Source organism: Artibeus jamaicensis, unplaced genomic scaffold (genome assembly GCF_021234435.1).
Source record: "Artibeus jamaicensis isolate MK-2021 breed Jamaican fruit bat unplaced genomic scaffold, CSHL_Jam_final contig_415, whole genome shotgun sequence".
In the NCBI taxonomy this organism is placed as follows: Eukaryota; Metazoa; Chordata; class Mammalia; order Chiroptera; family Phyllostomidae; genus Artibeus; species Artibeus jamaicensis.
Window position 1 is genome coordinate 41,771,144 of NW_026521823.1, and position 20,074 is coordinate 41,791,217.

The 20,074-nt window shown below is 50.0% G+C and overlaps 1 protein-coding gene across 2 annotated transcripts in view; it reads left to right on the forward strand.

Moving 5' to 3' along the window:
* Nucleotides 1-312: 312 nt before the first annotated feature.
* Nucleotides 313-20,074, forward strand: part of LOC119044377 (chromatin remodeling regulator CECR2) — an 89,509-nt gene continuing 69,747 nt past the window's right edge. For both annotated transcript variants that reach the window (XM_053665579.1, XM_037138679.2), the window contains exon 1: nt 313-732. In XM_053665579.1, the coding sequence (XP_053521554.1) occupies nt 607-732 (126 nt within the window). In that variant the 5' untranslated portion in view covers nt 313-606. The remainder of the gene's footprint in view (nt 733-20,074) is intronic.

Below are 20,074 nucleotides of genomic sequence, written 5' to 3' on the forward strand. Positions count from 1 at the left end.
GGGGTGGGCGGGAGAACGTCATTGTCCTCACTCCTGAAAGTCATTCAACTCCTCAGTCCAGAACACCTGGGAAGCGGAATGGTTCTCCGGGCTGCCCCTGGGGTGCCCCTCGCCCGTGTCCACTCACACTGCCTCTTGGGGTGCTCAGTTCACTCTCCCCTCCCCCTCTCTTCCCGTGCAGCTGTCCCATCCGCGGTGGGGGCGGGGTTGTTGTTGTGGCGGGGCGGCCCCGCCCCCTCCTCGTGGCGGCCCCGCCCCCGGGCCTCGCTCCGGCCCCGCCCCACCCCCAGCCCCATCTGTGTGCGCCGGCCGCGCGGTGATTGCATCGGACCCGCTGGGGGCGGCCGTCGCGGGATGGGGCGCGGGCGCCGAGCCCGCGGGCAGCCGGAGCCTCAGCCGCCTCAGTGACTCGGGCGAGCCGTCGCCCCCCGCGCCCGCTCTTAGCCCATGCTTACGCCGAGCGGCGGCGGCAGCGGGAGGAGCCGCCGCCCGCGCCCCTGCCCCCGCCCGCGGAGCTGAGGCGGGAGTCCGGCAGGCAGCGTGGGGCCGCGAGGTGCGCGTCGAGCTCGGGGCCGGCGCTGCGGCCGCCAGCGCCGGGGCCGGGAGATGTGCCCGGAGGAGGGCGGCGCGGCCGGGTTGGGCGAGCTCCGCTCCTGGTGGGAAGTCCCGGCCATCGCGCACTTCTGCTCGCTCTTTCGCACAGCGTTCCGCCTGCCCGACTTCGAGATCGAGGTGAGCGGCGGCGCGCGGCGCCCGATTCCGCGCGGAGGGGAGAGGCTCCCGGCGGAGGGCTCAGTGCGGACCGGCCGGGGCAGGAGTCGGGCTCGGGACAGGGGCGGGCAGCCGCCGCGCGCACCGCGCCTGCTCTAGCGAGGCGGAGCGGGCGGCGGGCGGCCGAGCGCGCTTTTGTGGGAGTGGGACCGCCGTGCTCTTTGGTCTCCGAGAGCTCTCTCTCAGGACGCGGGAGCGGCGCGGCAGCTGCCCGCGGGACCGGACACCGGGCGGGGCCGGGCGAGGCGCGTCCCCACCTCGGCGGGCACGCCGGGCAGAGTCGGGACTGCGGGGCCGCGGAGGGAAACTTTAGGACTCCCGTTATTTTTGAACGGCGCCTCTTCACTCGGAACGGGCGGCCCTCCTTTTGCCGGGACCTGCGGAGCTTTGGGGTCGGCTTCGCCACCATTATCGCGGCAGGAGAGGGGCGGCTCTGGCCTGGCCAAAGGCGCTCACGCCCGAGGCTTTGTGAGCGCCGCGCTCGACCGGGCTCCTCGCGGCAGGGCTGGTGGCGGGAGAGTGGGGGACGGAAGGGACCCGGTCGCCTTGAAGAGCGACCAGCCCCGCAGCACCCGCATCCTTCTTTCTTTTATTTTTAATTTTGGAAGGCGGTGTGAAATATTTGATTGGTCGGCAGGTTGCATCGCGCGGTCGCCTATAGCAATGTGCGTAGTAACTTCCCACCTTGTGCCTTTGCACAAAGGTGGATGCAAACGGTGGGTCAGTTTTTCTTTCCAGTTCTGCATTGGAGTTCGCCGATGGAGTCATCAAAATAGGAGTCACCCGTTTGGAGGAGCGAATCGTGGTCGTGGCCTCCCCGCCCCCACCTATCTCACTTTCTGCCATTTTCGTATTGATTTTAGTTCGTTTACTCCTTCAAGATTTTTTTGCCTCGCTTTTATTTTTAGATATTGAGTCGTTAGCGGAAATATTATTTGCTTCTCCTATGAATGAAGTATGGGAACTCGCTCTTATAGCAGAGTTAATGAAATCGGGAAAATAAAAAGATCAAAAGGGCCAGGGTGGGAGAATGAAGAGGAATGCAGGCTGATAACTAGAGCCATTTACTGGCTTCTTGGTTCCGTAAACTGATTGAAACAATGTGATTACTTCGCGTGCTGCTTCTGTTTTTAGGAAGGAGTCGTCACTGGGGTATTTTAGGTAGCATCACAGTGTTTATTTTCAAAGTTTGATCGAGACTGCAAAAAGCATGCTTTTTCCTAAAAATTTTCGTGGGACAACTGTTTGTTGACTCAAGCAGAGAAACAGGGCCGCAGAAAGGAAAGGTTGGGGAATGCTAAAAGTCAGGAGCGGTCCCACCATTATTCGGGCAACTCTGTGGTTCTCTTCGGTTGGCTTAAGACCGTGAGCGGTTCAGATCCTGGGGCTCAAAATGGTGGCTGTTTGTTTGGGAGGTTCTGCCCGAAACCGCGCGTCTGGGGCGCTGGCCGCGAAAGGGCGGCCGCGGCCCATTTTTCTTGCTTGCAGATTACATGTTTCAGAGTTTACGGACTCGTTCCACAAGTACTGTGGGAAAACTCACCCTTCAAAACCCATTTATTCCCATTTTGTTGATGGAAAAGTAGAGGTAACTAATTGTCTCATTAGGTAGAGTCATCTCTAAATAACTTGTGTTGCATTGGGAGAAATAAACTGTATTTCTGAGGATTAGCGAGTGTAATGTAATTCCTAAAGGAAGTGCAAGCTGAGAGAAGAGGTCAAATTTGTATGGGTAACATGAAAAGTCAGCTGCAGGTGAGTGATGGGCTGTCTGAGATGTTCTGGGAGGCCGCCCTCTCTGGGGGAGGGTCTGGGCCTCCAAATACTGCAGCAGGAGTGGGTATTTGGGCTCCATTTTGATAACTACTTACACCTGTGTGGCCCTTCGCGTTCCTCAGGTAAGGTGTGTTTTGAAATGGTTAATGTAAAATTTAACTTAAAAATTTCAGTCGCTACCAGAAATTAAAATTAAAAAATTTACTTTTAGGTTTGTGACAAATTTGACTCCGTGACTGGAGAACTCACCAAGAATGCTGTCAGTTTTGATTGTCTAAGTATAAATAAATTTATTTTTATTTTGTTTAGGTGAGTTTTTCATTTAATACTTTATTGTCCTGACAGTTTGAGACACAGTCCCTTGGTTAGAATTTATGATTCAGTGGAAGATCTTTCTTTTTAAAAAAACCCCCAAAACGAAAAACTATGTTAAGCCAGCTGAAAAGGCTGTACTTAACTTATGGCAACCTTAAAAGATAGAACCGACGAATAATACCAAGCGGTAGAAATTGGATGTTAGCTTTTTTTAGGAAGCCAGTTTCCACTGGTGGGAAAGATTTCATTTTACTCTGGACCTCCAAGCTGAACTCCTGGATTTAGGAAATGTAGGAAGCAGAATCCTCAAGGACTTGGCTTCTCTTTGAAGTGAAGCAATCTTTAGAAGGAAGGGCTAGGAGAATTCACGCTACAGTTCTGAGAGAGGTCAAGACCTCCCACTTAGAGAACCATCCCCCAAGCATGGATATTATTTTTTTGCACGTTAAAAAAACTTGGTTCATAAACCTTGAATGTACAGGATTTCCTTGGAAGAGTCAATATACTTAGTTTTTGTTTGGCGGTAGATACGGGTAAGGCCTTGTATGTTGCTTCCCACTTCCCACACTGCGGTTCTGTAATCATCAGAGCAAAAATCTGTGAACGTTTAGGCAATGCTTTAAGTTGTTCAAAATTTCTGATTTAAAAAATAATATATAAACATTATGTAAAACTTGAAAATGAAAACAAAATATAGGTAAGAGAATTAAAGTTACCATGATGCCACCACTCAGATAGAAGCTGTTAACAAGCGTGGAGATTGCCAGGCGCTCTCCGGTGTGTTTGTGCCATAGGGCGAGTGTTCGTGGGGTTTCCAGACAGGTGTGGAGTACCGTTGGGCAGCAGCGGATCAGTGGCGCTGTGTTCGGTAGTTGTTACTCATCTCCCTGAAGATTTAATATGGTTTTGTTTTTTTCCAGGCACATTATTTTTACAGAATACAGTCTGTTACTTGACCAAAGTAAGCAAGGTGGGGAGGATGGAATCATTGTGTATAATCTGGTCTGGAGTGAATGGAGATGGGGTTGGAGCCGGGGACAGAAATTCCATCCCAGACACCTTGGGCATATTTTCTTCCGGGAAGAGGTCGTGGTGCCTCTCAGTGACGGTTTGAAAGCAGTTCTGTAACATCATCTGAGCAGTTCTTGTATAGTATGGCAGCACAATAAAAATGGTGTGATTGTCCATCCGCTTTTTGTCCTGAGCTCTCAGCCTTTGAGCACCTGCTGCTTCTGCCGCCCTTCCTGGACGTGGTGGTGGTTCGAGTCCTCACTGCATCGGCGTGATGATGGGGCAGCGTTCTTAACTCAGGTTCCTGGCGTCTGCTCTTGGTGTTCCCTTGGATCCAGCCTCTTAGTGGGGAGCACGAAGGCGTGAATTGTTACTCATTAAAATAAGTAATGAAAATTGCCCAGGGCAGCTCAGGGGCACAGCTGTGGTATCAGTGGGTCCCCCACCCAGGGCCTGTGGACCGACCGCCTGGCCTGCAGGAGGTTTGTGTTGGTGCACACGGGTGCACTTTGCTGGAGGAGAGGGGCTACCATTCTCTGCTGCCCAAAGGTGGAGAGGCCTTGAACGAGGTGGAAGGGTAAGCTGGCCCTGGATGGGCCATCCGAGGCCTTGCTTCGTAACACGAAGGTCCCCGGGCTGGGAGTCGGGTCTGGAACTCTTACTTGGATTGTGCTGCTAACGAGCTCTTACGACTTGGGTCAGGTCAGCATGGTGTGGTGACAAGTGATGCTCTGTAGGAGCACTGCATACCTTTCCCCCGTGTCACCTCATTTGGTGTCCCTGGCCATCACAGTGGGGTAGGAGTTATCCTCACTGTACAGAGGAGGCAGTGGCACGTGCAGAGGCTGAGTTTGAGTCTCTTTTAGAGAGAGAGGAGGGGGTGAGAGAAACATTGATGGGGTTGCCTCCTGATCACTTCTGGACCTGCTACCTAGGCATGTGCCCTGACCAGGAATTGAACCACAACCTTTAGTTACAGGACAATGCCCCAGCCGGGCCGTTGAGCCACCGGGCCAGGGCCCTCACACTGTTTCCATGTCCATTTTCATTGTGAAATGAAGGGCTAGACCGAGATTCCACAGTGCAGGTGGACAGTTGTTTCTTAATAACGTGGGGAGCAGAAGATTGTCTTAAAACTGCTTCATTAAGTAGGGATGGACAAGTGTGTGATTTCATTTGTTTCAGCTGATACTTACTGAGCATCTGTGGCGTGCTAGGTGCACTGTACTAGGCACTGGGGATACAGTTGTGAACGTAGAAATACCTGTCCTCTTCAGTGCTGGGAGGCAGGTGGGAAATGAATTGTGTAGTATGTGGGGTGAGAAGAAGAAACCAAGCAGGGTGGAGCCAAATGGAGGACCACATTGAGGGGGGGTCGTTGCAGTTTGAAAGGGGGTGATTAGGTACTGCCTCACTGTGGGAGGTGGTGTTTGGGTAGGCCTGTAGATAAGTGATTTAAAGTGACTTAAAAATAGGTGGTTGGCCCCACCAACCTGTGTGTTGGAAGATGCCACGTGGTAAACGTCCTCTGGCTCGTCGAGGGGCAGGTCTTTGTGCTGTTGGATATCCCGAAGGGGGGAGTGTTCTGTCAGCGCGATGCCCCAGAGGGAATGATGGGTCCCTTTCTGTTCACACCAACATCTTGAAAGGGAAGTTGTCTTTTTTTGTTGTGTTTTCTCCCACGGCTTTTCCCTGCGGTGGGAAGCTTGGGGGGGGGGGGGGCTTTGGGGGTTTCTGCCATTGTGGAAGCGGAGGTTTCCTCTCCCGTCTCTGAAGGGCAGCCTGGGCTAGCATCTGGCCGGCTTTACGGCAGTCAGCTCGGCCTCACTTAGTATTCTGGAACACAACCAGGATAGCTTAAAATACACCTTGGCTGTACTCGGCACGGCCGACCGGCCGCCCTTTGGAGCAGAGAGGCCCAGCGCTGGGTGCTTGTGGTTCGGAACAGGTGAGAATGAGGAGCATTAGCAGAGTGCTGGAGACCCAGGTGCATGGGCCGGTGCAGGTGAAAATGCAGGGAGGGCAGTTCTGCCCGGCCCCCGGTGGTGGGGCCTGAGGTCCGGCTGGTGGGATGGAATGTCTCGCCAGCCTGGGTTGTGAGCCTACCTGCGTCGTTAACTTGAGTTGTGGTGTGAGGCACGTCCCACGCGTTTCAAATGCCCTTTTCACGAAGTGGGAATTTTAAACCACACGGTTCCTGGATTTTCCTCAGAGCACAGCACAGCGACTCCAGGACCATTCTGCAGTGTGCACGGTGCTGTCAGCCGACCCAGGGGTGCCCTGACCTCACGTGTTTGCACCCAGGGTGGGAGCCGTCTTCGGATCTGCGTCTTTTTTTTGTTTTTAGGATTTTATTTATTTATTTTTAGAGGGGAAGGGGGAAAGAGGGAGAGAAATGTCAATGTGTCATTGCCTCTCATGTGCCCCCACCAGGGACCTGGACCTGCTGGCAGCCCAGGCATGTGCCCTGACTGGGAATTAAGCCGGCGACCCTTCGGTTCGCAGCCCACACTCAGTCCACTGAGCCACACCAGCCAGGGCTGGATCTGGGTCTTAAAATTAAATCCGTATGAAACAAAGGCGCGTCGCCACACTTGGTGCATTTGTGGTTTATGTGAGTGTGCCTTTCTCTGGAAACCGAGTCTGCAAGTGTGTTTTGAAAAGAGCTTTGCAGTCTTGAAGATTGACCGTCTGCTGCCCCCCAAGGCCCCCCCCCCCCCCCCCGAGGTGAGACGCGAGGTTATGCAGAGTTCTGGAGGGTGGAAGTCTTGCATTGTGTTATGTTCCCCACTTTTGTTGCTTCTGTGGAACATGATGCATACTTAGAGTGGAGTGAAATCCAGTGATAGCTTCTAGCTTGGGGTTGCCTTTTCCTTTGATACTGCACCCTTCAGAGGTCTGTTTCAGCCTCCCCTTTCTTCATATTTCACTGGGTGCTGTTCCTTGGGTGCTTTTCTTATACGTCCTTCTCATTAGCCTGTAACAATTGCTAAGTCATTTACACTGGGAAACCAGGCAAGCCCCCCCCCCCGCCCCCCATTCAGTAGTTCTTACGATTGAGAGAGAACTGCTGGGTGTTTGTGCTCAGGGTCCTGTGGGCTTTGTTCGTGCTCCGGGTTTCTCACCACAGCACGGTTGGCATTTTGGGTCCAGTGAGCCTTTGCCGGGGGAGGCTGTCAGATGCAGTTACGATGTTTAGCAGCGTCCTGGCCTCTGTGCTCTCTCTAGCTAGTGGCAACCTCAGTTGTAACAAACGAAAATCCCTCCAGACACTGCCAAGTGTCTTTTGTGAGCAGGATTGTCCTGCTTGAGACTCACGTCTTTCGGGTGGAGTAGGGAAGACAGGGCTAGTCATCGTGAGGAAGGTGCACTGTACGTGTGTGAAGTAGATGAGTTTTTCCTTCTCGAAGTGGTTCTTTTCCCTTAATACAAACTTCCGATATTTCCTTTTTCCCTTGGCTGGTGTGGCTCAGTAGATCGAATGCCAGCCTGAGAGCCAAAGGGTCATTGCTTTGATTCCTAGTCAGGGCACGTGCCTGGGTTGTGGGCCAGGTCCCCAGTTGGGGGCGTGCCAGAGGCAACCACACATTGATGTCTCTCTCTTTCTCCCTCCTTTCCTCTCTTAAAAAAAAACATACAATCTTAAAAAAATATTTTTGTTACCAGAACTTGATTGAAGGCACTTGAAGTCGCTCCCAGACATGCGTGTCATTAGCAATCGCACCTGTCAGCAACTCGAGAAACGGAATCTTTTTCTGTCCTGTGGAAGGAGAGCAGTTTGGGGACTGTGGGGAGGAGGCCGTGAGCCGACTCCTCCTGCAGGGCCTGGCTGCGGTGGACGGAGGGCGGTCGGTGCCACTCAGGCCAGCACCTGGCTGCCACGGCCTGTCAGAGCGGCTGCTCTTGGCTGTCTCTTGTGCGCTGGGCCTGGGGGGACTGTGGCGGGGGTTAGTCGGGACCAGGTCCAAAGTTAAGTGAGACTGAACCGAGCGTGTGTGGGCACGTGCGTGTGTACGTGGGAGTGTGCGTGTGCCTGGGCCTCGCGTGCACCTCGGGGACATGGCATGTATCCAGTACAGAGAGTCCATCATTCCCTCAGTTTTCAATATGGACCATCCCAAGCTCAGAATCTTTCTCAATGTCACTCCTACTATTTTTTGTGCTTTCTCCCATTGGAGTTGCTCTTAGTGTGACAGTATTTATGGATTCAAGTAAGTTTCCGATTTGGTGTGGGGAAGGAGTGCGTCGTGACGATCACGTCAGCGCAGCAGCACACCACAGGCCGGGCGCCCCGGGGAAGAGCCTGAGAACTGCAGTCCTCTGTTTGCGTTCCTGAAGGTGTCTTTCTGGGAAGTGTCCGTTTCAGAGGACACTTCTGCCGTCTTGGGGTGTCTGCTCCCCGCTGGGGCCCAGCGCCTCAGTTCTCGATCTTTATCTTTTGTCTGGAAAGTAAGGCCTGGCCACACCGCCTCTTCCTCTCCTCTCTGCTCACCACCCCCGCCGCCGGCCCAGGGCTCCCGTGGACCTCGGTGGAGGAGGGGTAGAATGTCTGGCCTGCTTCAGGGTCTGGATCCCAAAATTTGTGTAAAAGTGTGAAGTTGGTCACTTCTGAAGCCAAAGGAAGCTTTTTTCCCTTGGAGGACGAATGACCCGCCTCTAAGTAAGTACTTCTTACCTGCCCTGCTTTGTGCTTTGTTATCCACACACCCCTTTAAAGTGTAACATGGCTTACGTGGGAGTCTGCGGAAGATGGTGTTTCTTCTCCCATGGAAAGGCTCTGATCTCAGGACTGTCACAGTGGGCATTTGGTTGGTTTCTGTGGGTGTCACGCTGCAGTGGTCGGCTCCTGGCTGTGCTTCAGTAGCCCCAACTGCACAGGAGCCTTGAGGGGCTGCCTTTCCCCTACGGGCAGGCTTGCCGGAGTGACCACCTGTTGTGGTGACATGTCGCTGAGGCCTGTGGCCCTCCGAGTTAAATGTGTGAATGGTGGTCACGGCGGACTGTGTGCCCCCCTCTCTGCTTCCTTCCCACCACCAAAATGTAGTGGGAATGGGAAGTCGTAGGGTCGTGATTGCATTAACTGCTCACGTGTTTAATGTTGAACTTTCAGATCACCTCCAATGAACAGTTCTGGAGAATAGAGTAAGTTCTTAAAGGGGAAAATGCTGTTGGGCAGTCTGGTTGCTGGAGAGTGGTTTTCCCTGACCAGTGCTTTTAATGAGCACCCTGTCCCTGCGTGGTCATTGTTTCGGGGTCAGTGGCGCTAAGGACAGTTGATGTGCTTGACGGAGAAAGTGTTAAATTAACAGGTCTACTTCTGTAGCCAGCCTTTCTTTCCCGGTTCCCATTGTGTCTCTGTCTCCCTGAAAGGTTGTGTTTGCAGATTCTTTTAGGTGTGGGAGGCAAGGGTTAGAACCAGTGTCCTGGAGTTCTTTGTTCAGTGGACAGTGTTATTGGGGGAGGGGTGGGGTGGTTTATTTTTTCAAAACTTGCTAGATTAGTGTATCTCCAAATTTAAAGTTTAAATCGTAGTTGACATGCATTATATTTGTTTCAGGTATGCAACACACCGGTTAGATATTTCTGTCACTTGTGAAGTGACCCCCAATAAGGCTAGTGCCCACGTGACACCATGCAGTTACCCCAGTATGTCCTTGTGTCCCCTGCGCTGCACCCCCTGTCTCTGTGGCTGTTTCCCAGCTGCCCGTCTGCACCTCTGAACTTCTTCACCCTTCTGCCTAGTGCCCCAGCCCCCTTCCCGTCTGTCAGCCACCAGTTCTCTTTGTCTGTGAGTTTGTTTCTGTGTTTGTTTGTTTGTTTGTTTGTTTGTTTGTTTATTCACTCTCACTAGACTCCACATATAAGTGGAGTCACGTGGCATTTGTCTTTCTCTCATCTTGTTTCACTGGTAGTACCCTCTGGGTCCATCCGTGCTGTCGCTAAGTATGATGCCCTTCTTGTTCACGGCTGAGTAATGTTTTTTGTATGTAGTACCACGTCATCTGTCGTGGACACTTAGGTGCTTCCATAGCTTGCTTGTTGTATATGGCATGTCCTTCTTTGTCTCTTGTCACAGCCTTTGTTTTAAAGTCTAGTTCGTCTGATACAAATATTGCTACCCCAGCCTTTTTTGCTTCCATTTCCATTTGTGTGAACGGTCTTTCCCACTCTTTACTTTCATCTGTGTGTGTCTTAGCATCTGTAGTGAGTGTCCTGTAGGTGGAAAGTGTAAGGGCCTTGTTTTCTTATCCATTCAGCCCCCTTATATCTTTGATTGGAGCATTTAATCCATTTACATTTAATTATTGATAGGTATGTAGCTATTGCCTTATTCCTGTTTTTGACTGTTTTCTAAGTCTGTTTTACATTTCTTGGATGCCTTTGTTTTGCTTTTTCTTGTTTGGGAAGATCTCTGTCATTCGATTCTCAATGACAGCTTTGTGGGGGAGAGCAGTATAGGTTGTGGGTCTGTGCTTTTCATCACTTGGAATATTTTGTGTCAGTCACTTCTGGTCAGAAATGTTTCTTTGAGAAATCAGCTCACAGTCTTATGGGAGCTCCTTTGTAGATAACTAACTGCTTTTCTCTTGCTTTTTCTTTTTTAAAGATTTTATCTATTTACTTTTATAGAGATGGGAAGGGAGGGAGAAAGAAAGGGAGAGAACATTGGTGTCTAAGAGATACATCAACCGGTTGCCTCTCATTTGCCCCCTACTGCAGACTTGGACTGCAACCCAGGCATGTGCCCCGACTGGGAATTGAACCGGTGACCCCTTTGTTCTCAGCCCTTGCTCAATCTGCTGAGCTGCAGCTGCACCAACCGGGGTGTGTGTGTGTGTTTTAAAGGGCAAGTCGGTGGTGATGATGGTGTGACACCAGTGTTATGTGCCGAGCGAGTGGTCGAGGAGGGGGCTGCTGAGGGAGTCCAGAGGCCAGCAGTGGGCCTGTGTGAAGCACGCTCCGGAAGGTGCTGCCGTGGAGGCTCGTGTTGAAGACGTTGGTGTCGCCGGCTGGGTGGAGGCATTCTCTCCTAACAGAAGACTCATGAAAAGCGAAGTTAGCGGTAGGAGGCGGAGTGTCACCACAGGCCACGGACGCCAGGGTCGTTATTTGTATTCAGACATTGAAGACAAGAATGGCAGTTTTAGACTGAGAACGTCCTGTGTGCCGGTTGTTTTAGATCGAACCTGGTGTTGGCAGCTGCGATAGAAGCGGGAGGAAGAAGGGCTGGGTCTGACCGTCGGAGTAGACTGGGTGTGCAGTCTGAAGTTAGTGGTGACAGGAGAGTGCATTTGTCCTTGGTGGTGGTTCAGCCCAGGCAGGAGGAGACCACCAGCAGTACAGAGCCCCCAGAGAAGGTGGTGTCAGTGAAGGATGTCTTTAGCGGCAGGTAACGGAGAGCACTGAGCTTACAAACACTGTGGAGTGTCCCATGAACACGGAATCTGGAGGCAGGTGGCCCTTGGCAGGGGTGGCAGCTCAGTGACCGGTGTCGGCCAGCACTCGGGCCACTCTCGACTCCCCGCCGCAGGTTGGATGCTGCTGTAGCCAGGCCTGTGCTACTGAGCGAGGCTCAGAGGCTTGGGACCCTTCCACTGGAAAACAGCCAGAGCTGCCTCAGAGTCTGGGGAAGAGGTTGTGGGAGGGCAGGCTCAGGGGTGGTGGGAAAGAGAACTTAAAAATGAACATGGGCTTCTTTACAAGTGACACAAATATTAAAGAAATGCCGGTGTCCGCATGGGTCACGTGTTAGGGCTGCACCGAAGGAGTCAGCCGTAGGGCACTCCCACCCCCCTTTTTCCAGAATGAAAACCCAGCCTGTGTCCCGGTGCTACCCCTGACTGTGCCGGTGCGGCTGTTCCCCCACCACCCGATGAGGGTCAGTGGCTCTGCGTTTCAGCATTCTGCTTAGTAAAATAAAAATGAAAATTCAGACACAGAAATGTACCCTTTTTTCATTGGAACCCTAGATTTGCTCTTGCTTAACTATGTATTATTTGGATACTTCAGTTTGGAGTTGGTCTCTGCTAAGTAGGGAATGGTCTGTGAGACTTTGCGGGGCTCCCGTCCTTTCGTGATAAGGTTTCATGTACAAGAACACAGTCGGGTGTGGATGTTACGTGCCCTACCTGATGACAGGTTCCCAGGGCCTGGGGCAGTTATGGTTCAACAGAAAGGCCAGCCGTTTTTCGTTGGTTTGATCTGCCTCCTGTGGCTCTGAAAAATTTTGGGAGGTTATCTGGAAGCTCTGCTGGCCCCTTACCCCGTCTCCTCCCTTCTCCCAGGTCAGGTACACTCCTGTCCTGACAGCAGTCCACCGCATCTTGCAAGGAAAGAGGAGCTGGGTCGGTTACTGTCCTGTTCTTGGGAATGTAACCAAGGAAAGATGGGGGCTACCGAGTCAGTATGGGAAACAGCCTGGGAGGCAGGTGCAGTGAGAAGCCTGCTGCAGCCCGGAGCCTGCTGCAGCCCGGAGCCTGCTGCAGCCCGGAGCCTGCATGCCAGAGCAGAGGCTGCGACCCGGCCTTGGTGGGGCGTCCCGGGCCCTGCGCCTACCCCAGGGATTGTGTTCTGCAGGCACCCCGCATCTGAGGCAGCCTGCGTGCCGTGCCCCCCAGAGCCCAACATTTGCCAGTTTTTCTGTGTGCATATATTCAGTGTTTTGCAAATGTAGGTAGGATTATATTTCAGCTCCTCTTCTGAGTCTTGTTTTATTCTGTTAATATCATATGACAGAAAATGCCTTTCAACACATACATCACAGCCTTTAATAGCTGCAGAAAATTATGATGTATTTAACCAATCCTTTGTGGGTCATAAAGGTTGTTTTTAGTTGTTTACTATCATAACAGCCATGGACAGAAGACATCTCTCCCCAGATGGGACTGGTGTTTTTAATCTGAAGTCTTACATTTTTTTCATAGTCATTTTTTATCTAACATTCCGTGATAAAAGCCACTGTGAACTTGGTGCCCATGGTGGGTCCGCTGGGCCCTGTGCCAAGTGCATCTCACACGTCAGCTCCTCTGCTCTTTACTCCTCGTGGGAGCTGAGCTGATGGACGTCCGTGTGCGGTGTGGCGGTTTGTGTGTCGCGATGTCATCACCACGGTAACTCTAGTTCGCATCCATGTCTGCGTTTGGTTACAATTTTTTTCTTGTGACGAGAACTTTCATGATCTGCTTTATCAGCAGCTTCATAAAGTATTGCAAATTACAGGCACCACGCTATACATTACATTCCTAGCACCGAGTTGGTAGCCGGCCCATGTTTGGCCCTCACCCCTTGTTTCACTGAGCAGAACGCCCTGGAGGTCCATCCGTGCTGGTGCAAATGGAAAGAGTTCCTTTCTTTGACTGAATAGTGCTCTGTTGCACGCACACACCATTTTTTTATCCGTTCATCTGTCACTGGACACGGTCGTGTCCATGTCTGGCCGTTGTAACTGCTGCAGTGAGCGTGGGATGCAGGTACACTGGTTTCATTTTCTTCAGATAAATCTATTTGCAATTTTTGAGCAAACTCCACACTGCTTTCCACGGCGGCTGCACCAGCCACTCTCCCACCAGCAGTGCACGAGGGTCCCCTTTCTCCATGTCCTCGCCGGCACTGGTTGGTTGTGGATATATTGATGACGGCCATCCTGACAGGAGTGATGGGGTGTCCCATCGTGGTTTTGATCTGCATTTCCCTGATAATTAGTGATGTTGAACAACTTTTCATGTATCTGTCGGCTGTGTGTGTGTCTTGTTGGAAAAGTATCTGTTCAGATCCTCTTGTGGTTCAGGCTTTCAGTCTAGGGTCATGCCTTGCATTTAGCTTTCGGGCCCCCGACCCCTTTAATCCAGGACGGTCGCTTGTCTTTCCTTGCCCTTTTGGGGAGAGCACCTGCATGATTGTTCCTCACTTTGGGTTTGTTGGGTTCACCCTTGTGATTAGGCTCGGGTGCTGTTTCTGGCAGGACCACAGAAGTAGCGACCAGTGTCCTGCGTGCATCCTGTTGGGCGGTTGGGGGAGGTTAATGCTCTCTCCGCGTCTGCTGGTGTCCGCCATGCCGGCCTTGACTGCCGAGTTGCTGCAGTGGGCGGCCCGGTGGGCAGACTCGTGGCGAACATGCTGGCTCTCATCACACACAGTCTCACCCGTTGTTCAGTTTATTAGCCTGTGTGCAACTCTGCTTGAGCTGTTACTGCACCGTCGTTGCCATTTATCTTCAAATTCCTTACTCCCTTTATACTTACAAGTTGCATACACAGTTTTTATGTGTAGATTTTAAGTAATTCAAGACTTTTTGATGTTTGATAAGTATGTAACTTCATAAGGTTTTTTGTTTTCTTGGAAATATGCCAAAGTGGATTATAACAATATTCACAAAGTAAAGTCATTTTTAAAGCTTTAGATGTCATGTTGTCATTTTATTTTTTAAAATTTCATACCTACCAGTAGATTTAGTTGTTAACATTTCACCACATGAGCTATTTCCTGAGTCGTTCAAAAGTAAGTTGGCAATGTGATGACCCTTTGTCCCCAAATCACCTTTTGGCACTTCCTGATAGTAGGGACTTTCTCCCAAATGACCGCAGTAGCCTGCTCACATTTAATGAAACTGGTGCCGATGCTTTACTAACATCTCCACAGTCCACGTTCACATGCCCTCACTTGTCTCCACAAGGTCGTTTTCCCACTGATTGAAGTGGCGGGGCCCTGATTCGCTGTCCCGCCTGTGTACACTCTGGTTGATGTGCTCCGCCCGGGGTGGAGCCCTCAACCGTGGCTTTGTGAGTCTGGAGTCTTTGACTTGCTGTGGCGCATCTGCCGTCCGTATGTGTTGTGTGTGTCAGCCCTTTGTTCCTTTTTGTTGCTCAGTAATATTCCATGGGTGGGACAAACCAGTCACCAGTGGGAGAATGTTTGAGTCGTTTCCAGTTGTGAATAAAGTGGCTTAAGCATTCCCTTCCTGAGGTCTTGTGAACCCTAGGGGTTGCCACGTCGCAGGGTAAGTGTGTGTAAGGGGAGAAATGGTCTGGTCGTTCCGAGTCTTCCCACAGCAGCGTGAGAGTCTCAGCTCTGCGTCCAGCTTTTGTGACCTGCCGTCCAGCTTTTGTGACCTGCCATCCAGCTTTTGTGACCTGCCGTGTTTTCTCTTTTCCTTTGTTTTTTTTTTTTTAAGCTTTTAAAATTTAAAAACATTTGATTTACCTTCAGAGAGAGGGGAAGGGAGGAAGTGAGGAAGAGAGGGAGAGAGAAACATGGTTTCCGGTTGCCTCTTGTGCACCCCCTGCTGGGGACCTGGCCTGCAACCCAGGCCTGTGTCCTGGCTGGGAATGGAACTTGCAACCCTTCGGTCCTCAGGCTGGCACTCAGTCCACTGAGCAACACCAGCCAGGGCGCGTTTAACTTTTTAATAAACTGCCAGACTTGTTTACTGAAGTGGCTGCACCCATTTCTGTTCTCAAGAGCCGTGTAAGAGTCCTGGCCACTCCACATTGTCATCTGCCCTTGTTGCCTGTCTCTGTGATGATGGATATCCTAGTAGGTACGATGTGGCATTGGATTGTGGTTTTCATTTGTGTTTATAGTACTTAAGACATTTGGCACCTTTTGTGTGTGTGCATTTATTAGCTATCCACGTATCTTTAATAAAATTCCCATTACGATCTTTTGCCCGTTTAAAAAATTGGGTTGCTATCTAAGTTGTTTATATGTTCTGAATACAAATCCTTCTTTTTTTTTAACTTTTTTTTATTGATTATGCTGTTACAGTTGTTCTATTCCCCCATTCATTCCCCTCCACCCTACCCCTCCATCCCCACCATTACCCCCCCTTTAGTTTATGACCATGTGTCTCAAGTCCTTTAGATTCTATATTTCCCATGCTATTCTTGCCCCCCATTCTATTTTCTATCTACTGTCTATGCTACTTATTTTCTGTACTTTCTCTCCCCTTCTCCTCCTCCCACTCCCCTGTTGCTAACCCTCCTTGAGATCTTCATTTCTATGTTTCCACTCCTGATCTAGCTGTCCTTTTAGTTTGCTTTTGTTTTAGGTGTGGTTGTTAATAACTGTGAGTTTGTTGTCCTTTCACTGTTCATGTTTCTTTAACTCCTTTTTCTTAGATAAGTCCCTTTAACATTTCATATAATAAGGGCTTGGTGATGATGAACTCCTTGACTTTGATCTTATCTGAGAAGCACTTTATCTGTCCTTCCATTCTAAATGAAAGTTTTGCTGGATAGAGCAATCTTGGTTGTAGGTCTTTGGATTTCATGACTTGGAATATTTCTTTCCAGCCCCTTCTTGCCTGTAAGGTCTCTTTTGAGAAATCTGCTGACAGTCTGATGGGGACTCCTTTGTAGGTGACTGTCCCCTTATCTCTTGCTGCTTCTAGGATTCTCTCCTTCATTTTAATTTTGGCTAATGTAATTATGATGTGCCTTGGTGTGTTTCTTCTTGAGTCCAACTTTTTTGGTACTCTCTGAGCTTCTTGGATTTCTTGGAAGTCTATTTCCTTTGCCAGATTGGGGAAATTCTCCTTTATTATTTGTTCAAATAAGTTTTCCACTGGTGGCTGTGCCTTTCCCCCTTCTGGTACCCCTATAATTCGGATGTTGGAGCGTTTAAAGATGTCCTGGAGGTTCCTAAGACTCTCCTCATTTCTTTGAATTCTTGCTTTCTGACTCTTCTGTTTGGCCATTATTTGCTTTCTTCTGGTCCACTCCATTGATTTGAGTCCCAGTTTCCTTTTCATCGCTATGGGTTTCCTGTGGAATTCCATTCATTTCCATTAGTTTAGCCTTCATATGTTTCTCTAATTTGTGGCTATAATCAACCAGATCTGTGAGGATCCTGATGACCAGTGTTTTAAACTGTGCGTCTGAGAGTTTTGCTATTTCTTCGTCGCTTAGATTTATCTCTGGGGCTTTGAGGTCTTCTTGCGACATTTTTGGTCTGTTCTGGCCCTTTAAGCGGGAGAAGCGGCGCCTTGGACGCTGGGTTGTAACGCTGTATGTGGAGGCGTGGTCAGAGCGGGAAAATGGCGGCGCCCTCTACTGCCGGGGCCGGTCCAACTGCCCACTCCCTCGCCTGTCCGCTTGCGCGCAGATAGGCGACCGCAGTCAACACGCAGCACCGCCTCCCCACTGTCTCCTCTGTAGTCGCTCACCTGGTGGGTTGGTTGGTCGCTCACTAGGTCCAATCCGCGTTTGGAACCCGTGCGTCTGGATTCGCGCGTCTGAATTCCGCGCCTGGGTCCGTCCGACTGGAGTCCTCCTGTGCAACCCCTCACCAGTCGCCGGTTTTGCTCCTTACCGGTCGGGCTGAAGAATTTGTTGTTAACGGACTTCCGAAAAGTTCAATTTTCCGTGTTCTGGTTGTGTTTTCTGATGCTAATATTTAGTTGTCCCTAAACTTGGTTGTGTGAGAAGGCACGGCACATCCACCTATACCTCCATCTTGGCGGAAGTCAATTTTACCTAAATTTTGTAAGTGAACTTGAAAAACTAAATAGTAATCGTTTCGGAGTTTACCAGCAGCTGATGACAAGACTGTGTAAGTCACCGAAGTAGCTTTGGAGATTCACATTCTGATGAAAACTTGAGATCCTTGGCCCGTGCGGCTCCTTTGGTCAGAACACAATCCCGAAACTGGAAGGTTTTGTGTGTGTGAGTCCCAGTCAGGGCAAGTCCTCCTAGGGGCCGACCTCCCTGCTCTTGCAGTGAATCAGTGCCTGACTTTTCTGAGTTCAGTTCCTCAGCCGTCAGCTCGCCTGTCTACAGAAGGAAAAACCATACTAAGGCCACCTCACGCAGGGTCTCCTCCAGTTCTGAAAGTCCAGCCCACGCTCTCTGTCACCATCCGTGACCCACGACCGGTCCAGCGCGGCCTTCTCTGCCGTGAGCACACGGCCCACTCACCCAGGAAACGCTCTGACCTCGGAGACCCTGCACGACAGGAACACTGGCTGTGAAGAGGGCTGGTCTCAGACTCCTAGCCAAAGGAGAGCTGGCATGCAGGTCTCCTACGAGGACCCCAAGGACACTGCTACTGAAGGAACACTCACGTGGTTTCAGGACTCCTCTTGGGACCTGTGTCTGTGTCTGTTCTGTTCACACTCAGTGTGCTGCTTACACTGGGTCCTTCTCTTGAAACTGACGGAAACGTCTGCTTCTGTATCCCAGGAGTTTTCATGGGGTTCAGACTTTTCCTCTCCACAGGAGAGTCCTCAGGCACACTGGGCAGGGAGGGTTATTTTAATTAGTTCTGTGAAGGCTCAGTGAATTACGAGCAACTTCATTTAATTATTGAGTAGCCAACTGGGTGACCTCGGTGGCTGGTCAGTGCGACAGTGACATCCTGTCTTCCAGTTCAGAGCTGTCACTCCGTCAGAGGATGGACGCTGAGAAGCTGAAGGAGGAGTTGCCGGACCTGCAGGACTCACACTATGAAGCTGGGGAAGGCATACAAACCAACCTCATGATTTGCTTCATTCTGTATCAGCAGGTTTTCAAAGTTCCCGAGCTGAGACATCTGTAGACACACCAGCGAGCAGCAGCGGCAGACACAGTCTTTCAAATGCGCACAAACCCTTCAGCAAGAGACCACATTCTGGGTTGTAAAACATGTCTTGGCAAATTTTAAAGGATGCAAGTCATACAGAGCATCCTGCAGGACCAAAACAAAATGAAAAATCAGTAAGAGAGCTCTCTGAAAACTTTCCAAATACCTTGAACTGCCAAGGAGCTTGCAGCCCCGGCGCTGGCACTTCACAGGACACGCCGCACAAGGCAGCAATGCAGGAAGGGGGCGGACGGTGGGCCGAGGGAAGTGAGGGGCAGCCAGATGGGAAAAGTGCACTGTCCTCACGGTGGATCACCACGTATGTAGAGAATCCAAAGGACTCTGTAACAAAGCTGCTGAAAGTGGTGCGTTTCAAAAGGTTTCAGGAGGCAAGATCAATATACAGAACTCAATCGTATTTCTATATACTAACAAAAAACATTGGAATTTTAAAAGTGTACAATAGCATTTTAAAAGTTTGAAACACTTAGGGACTAAGCCTCACAACAAAAAATAGGAGAGACCTCAACAGTGAAAAGAAAATTACTTTTCAGTGAGAAATTACAAGAAACCCAAACAGAGACATACTACCATTTTCAGGAATCAGAAAACTTAAATACTATTATGTCACGTTTTCTACAATTTGATGTATGTATTCAACACAATTCCAGTCAAAATCCCAAGCAGGTTTTCTTTCTATAAAAACTGACAAATTCTAAAATTCATGTGAAAACACAAACTGTAAAATAGCTAAAACACCTGAAAATGAACAACAGCGTGAACATTACTAACATTACTTAGTGAATTATTGTAGACTTATTACAAAGCTACAATAACTAAGACAGTGTAGTACTGTCCTAAAAACAGACAAACCGAGTAATAAAAATAAGCCCATATGTATACAGGTAACCAATTTTGGATAAAAGCACAAAAGTAATTCATTGGATGAAGGGTGGCATTTTAGAAATTGCTGGAATGACTTTCGGCCAAGATGGAGGCGTAGGTGGAAACACTGTACCTCTTCGTACAACCAAACGTAAGGACAACAAAGATTTAGAAACAAAAACAACCAGAAAATTGAATTGTACCGAAGTCTGAGGACAACGAACCATTCACTAGACCAACCTATCAGATGCACAGTTCAAAACACTGGTGATCAGGATGCTCACAGAACTGGTGGACTTGGTACTCAAGTTAGATGAAAAATGAAGGCTGCACTAAGCGAAATGAAGGAAAATGCTCAGAGAACCAGTAGTGATGGAAAGGAAACTGGAACTCAAATCAATGGAGTGGACCAAAAGGAAGGAAGAAACAACCAAACAGAAAAGAATGAAGAAACAAGAATTAAAACAAAACAGGAGAGGCTTAGGAACCTCTAGGACATCTTTAAACATTCCAACATCCAAATTATAGGGGTACCAGAAGGGGAAGAGGAAGAGCAACTAGTGGAAAACTTATTTGAGCAAATAATAAAGGAGAACTTCCCCAATCTGGCAAAGGAAATAGACTTCCAGAAGTCCAGGAAGCTCAGAGAGTCCCAAAGAAGGTGGATCCAGGAAGGAACACACCAAGGCACATTATAATTGCATTACCCAAGATTAAAATGAAGAGAATTGCAGAAGCAGCAAGAGCTAAGGGGACAGTC